Source organism: Chaetura pelagica, unplaced genomic scaffold, assembly GCF_000747805.2.
Source record: "Chaetura pelagica isolate M959 unplaced genomic scaffold, ChaPel_1.0 scaffold579, whole genome shotgun sequence".
In the NCBI taxonomy this organism is placed as follows: domain Eukaryota; kingdom Metazoa; phylum Chordata; class Aves; order Apodiformes; family Apodidae; genus Chaetura; species Chaetura pelagica.
The window spans coordinates 182,738-187,067 of NW_009954422.1; the positions used below are offsets into that span (position 1 = coordinate 182,738).

The 4,330-nt window shown below is 58.3% G+C and overlaps 1 protein-coding gene across 1 annotated transcript in view; it reads left to right on the plus strand.

The window, feature by feature from the left end:
• Window positions 1-454: 454 nt before the first annotated feature.
• Window positions 455-4,330, plus strand: part of MYRF (myelin regulatory factor) — a 31,168-nt gene continuing 27,292 nt past the window's right edge. The window contains exons 1-3 of the mRNA XM_010004458.1: window positions 455-506; window positions 724-811; window positions 1,534-1,860. Of these exons, the coding sequence (XP_010002760.1) occupies window positions 455-506; window positions 724-811; window positions 1,534-1,860 (467 nt within the window). The remainder of the gene's footprint in view (window positions 507-723; window positions 812-1,533; window positions 1,861-4,330) is intronic.

Here is a 4,330-nt window from a genome sequence, read left to right on the forward strand (position 1 = left end):
GGAGAGGAGAGGAGAGGAGAGGAGAGGAGAGGAGAGGAGAGGAGAGGGAGAGGGAGATGGAGAGGGAGAGGAGAGGGAGAGGTCCTGTGGGGTTGGGAACTGATCCAGAGCTGTCATGGCAGCAGTGGAGAAACTCCAGGGCGTTCTGCTAAGGGGAGGGAAGGATGCAAAGGGAAGGATGCAAAGAGAAGGATGCAAAGGGAAGGACCCCAGAGCACCCCCTGAGCCCACGTTTCCAGCCCTACCTCCCCGTGGCCCCCAAAGGGGAGCTCCTCCAGCAGCCCCTCTCTCAGCTGCTCTGGCAAAGCTGCTGCTGGCCAGGCCAGTGCCAGGCTGGTGCTGCTGGTTGGCCAAGACCTGGCTCTCCTGCTCTGTGGGGCTGTGGCTCAGGTCTGACCCATCATCTCCCTGCTCCCACGTGCCCTGACAAGCCCAGGTGTCCCACAGCCAGAGCATGGCTTGCAAATTGCTGCTGACCATCCCCACCTCTGTGTCCACCTTCCCAGGTAGTGTCACCACCCTGGCTGGTCCCACGTATCCCATCCCTGGTTCCACACTGGGACACAGATGGGTATGGACAGGTGATGGTCCTTGAACTGAAGGATCTGCTGGGCTTCCTAAATCTTGTGACTCTGCAAAGGTCTGGGTGTGTTTCTGACCTGCAAACAAGGGCCTTTTGTGTCCTTCTCATGGTTTATGCTGCCACCTCCTCTCCCCTCACAGGCCACGACATTAATGGAGCTCTGGAACCATCTAACATTGACACCAGCATCCTGGAGGAGTACATCAGCAAGGAGGACTCACCAGATATGTAAGTGCTTCCCCTGCTCCCCAGCAGGAACCAGTGTCAACTCCTGTTTTCTGTGGAGAGCTGGTGACCAGCCCTGCAACCCAAGGAATCCTTCAGCAATCCCTGTGCCTCTGGCCCTCCTGGAATCCTCCTTTATTGCTCTTTGCTCCCTTACTCATCCCCAGTCCTTCCTCCTGTCTCTTCCAGGCTTCTTGCCTTTGAGTTTCTCCAGTCCCTTCTGTCCCCTCTTCCCCCTCCTGAGGGCACCACCACAGACTTGTCCTCAAATTGAAGCCATGGAAGCACTGGAAGCTCAGTGTGAAGTGTTGAAGCCCCAGGGCCACAGGAGTGTGGGGAAGAGTGTCCCCCAAGTGCCCCAAGGCTGGCAAAGAGATGGGGAGCAGCCCTGGCCAGCAGCCAGGGTGGGCTGGGCCAAGGTGGGAGAAGGATCTTTGGGGCTTCCTTGGGCTGGTCTGTGAGTTGAAGCATGGGGAGCAGATCCTGCTGCCCTCCCAAGCTTTGGGGTGGGTGTCCTGGGCACTTCTGGCTTCTGCAGCCCCACAGGTGGGTTTTGCAGCCAGGGGCTTGCAGCAGCCCCACCACCCCCTGGCTGCTCCTGCTGGTGCCACCACGTTGCTGCCTCTTTGCCTGTTCCCTGGCTCTCCCAGATCACCCGAGTGGCTTTGTCCCCACGGCCACCTGAGTGTCCCCCTGCTGAGATTTTCCCCTTTCTCTCTCCCCAGCTGCTTCCCTGACATCCCAGCTCCAGCCAGCTATGCACAGCCCCAGCCCTCCAGCTCAGCCACCATCAGTGCTCCTCCTGCTAGCTCCATCTCCAGTGTGACCAACCCCCCTCCCAGTGCTCCCCTGCACCTCCCTGCCCCGGGCACCCAGCTCCCAGTCCGACATGGTCCCCTCCTGCCCAACCCCTGTGGACCCAGCTACGGTGCTCACCTCAACTGCAACAACAACAATGGGCTGGTGATGCCCAAGGGCTACCTGGGTGGCCACTGCCTGAACAACGTGGTCCCTCCAATCAAGTCAGAGCCCAAGGCCTCCTATGCACCCGGGTGAGTGGGGTTGAGGTGGCAGAAGGAGGGCAGAGGGTGGGATTTGGGTTGCTCCTCCAGGCTGGTGGCACCTGGAGGGTTTGGTGTGGCTTGTCAGGCTGGGTTGGGCTCTTGCTTCACAGAGGGATGGGTTGGGTTTTTTTTTTAACAAGTGTAGGTCCTGGAGTCTCCTTAGAGGTTGGTCTCCTCTGTGTGGCTGGAGCTGGGGAGGGTCAGTGACACCCCCCCTTGGCTGCAGGTGCTGGGAGAGCTGGGGATCCTGCACTTGTAGATGTGGGAGACCCTTGTGGCTCTGGGCTTCAAGAAGGAAGACACAGGAGAAATTTGAACGTGACCAAATTCAGTCTCCAGGACGTTCCCGTCGCTCTCCCAAGGGAAGGTCTTAACTAAACTGGGCAGAGAGGAACTTCACTTGACCTGATGCTCTCCAGAGAAGGCAAGGTAGATCCTGCACTCAAGAGAAGGAACAGAGACCACGGCAGAGTCCATGGCAGGCAGGGCACACCAAGAGGGGATGGTCCTGCTGGGGTAGGAGCTGGCATGAGGAAACCCTTCCTGCCTGGAGAGGGGAAGAAGATGGCTGGTCTCTTCCTCCTCAGGCACTCTCTGGTCCATGCTGCTCTCCCCCAGGCTCAGGGGAGGGACAGGAGATGAACTGAAGCTGGGCAGGTGGAAATCAAAGTGTGCAGCAGCTTCTTCCTCAGCAGGAGGCCTTGGAGCTGTGTCCTGGTCCCACCATCTCCAGAGCACAGGGTGCCCTGAAGGTCTCCCTGCTCAGCCAGTCCCTGCACCTTCCCCAGTGGAGATGATGGATGTGAGGTGGCCCCAGGGCTGCTCCTCTCTGCAGGTCTCTGGGGGGGCTCTTCTCCTTCTGCCCTGTCCCCTCTGGTGTTGGCAGCAAGCCCAGCCTGCTGGGTGCCAGGCTGGGGAGCTTCCAGCACATAGAACCAATGATCCAGCCATTGTGCAGCTCCCTTGGGGTGACTTGGACCCTTTGGATGAACTTGGAGAGATCTTCCAGAGAGAGAGAGAAGTGAAACAAAACCAGCCCTTGTTGTTTTTCCCAGGCTGGGAAGTTCTCCCTGGCTGTGTCAGGGGAATCCGTGCCCAAAAAGCCCAAAAGCATCCTGTGCTGCCTTCTCGTGGCCCTTGTGGTGTTCTCCAGGGTGGGAGAGGTCAGGAGGAGGGATCAGAGCTGGACACCTTGGTTTGGATGCAGATGAACTGGCTCAGCCTTGGTGGCAACATTTCTTCAGCATCTCAGATGACTCTGCACTCCTAGCAGGCTTTCCCAGGAGGAACAAGGTGTTGGGTACCAACAAACCCTTCCCTTGGAGTGGACACCTCCACACTGCCTCCCTGTGGGACTTGTGCAGTCCCCAGCTTTCTGTTTTTCCATCCTCCAGGATCCCCAGATTTGTCCTGGGCCCCCTTTTCATCTCAGCCACCACTTGCTTGGCTGAGGCCCAAATCCCAAGCAATCCCTAGGAAGTGGAGCATGAAGTCATGGGCAGCGTGGCAGGGAGCCTGGAAATGAGGCTGGTGGGAGATGCTCCAGGTGTAGGAGAGGGGTGGAAAGGTCCTACAGGTGCACGTGGAGGAGATGAGGCTTATTCTGCAGCCCCAAAGCTGGTGGTGTAAGATGGGAGGGAACAGAAATGGTTCCCCGTGGAAAATCCACTTGTGAGGAGGAACGAGGTGGGAAACCAGGTGTGTGTGTGTCTGGATGGAGCAGGTTCTGCTGAGGTGCCAGGCCTGTCGTTGGGCACCAGGGTGGTGGGAGTTGTGCCCTGGGCTGGAGATGCCTGAGGCTCCAGGTTCTGCTGCTGTGGGAGGGGTGGTGAGGAGAGAAAGTGGAAACTGGTTCATGGGAGTTCCCAAGGAGGTGCTTTGGAATGGCTGGTGGGTCACCTGGAGCTGAGCTACTGGTGGGTCACCTGGAGCTGAGCTACTGATGGGTCACCTGGAGCTGAGTTACTGGTGGGTCACCTGGAGCTGAGTTACTGGTGGGTCATCTGGAGCTGAGTTACTGGTGGGTTATGTGGAGCTGAGCTGCTGGTGGGTTATGTGGAGCTGAGCTGCTGGTGGGTCACCTGGAGCTGAGCTACTGGTGGGTTATGTGGAGCTGAGCTGCTGGTGGGTTATGTGGAGCTGAGCTACTGGTGGGTCACCTGGAGCTGAGCTACTGGTGGGTTATGTGGAGCTGAGCTGCTGGTGGGTCACCTGGAGCTGAGTTACTGGTGGGTTATGTGGAGCTGAGCTGCTGGTGGGTCACCTGGAGCTGAGTTACTGGTGGGTTATGTGGAGCTGAGTTACTGGTGGGTCATCTGGAGCTGAGTTACTGGTGGGTTATGTGGAGCTGAGTTACTGGTGGGTCACCTGGAGCTGAGCTGCTGGTGGGTCACCTAGAGCTGAGTTACTGACGGGTCACCTGGAGCTGAGCTACTGGTGGGTTATGTGGAGCTGAGCT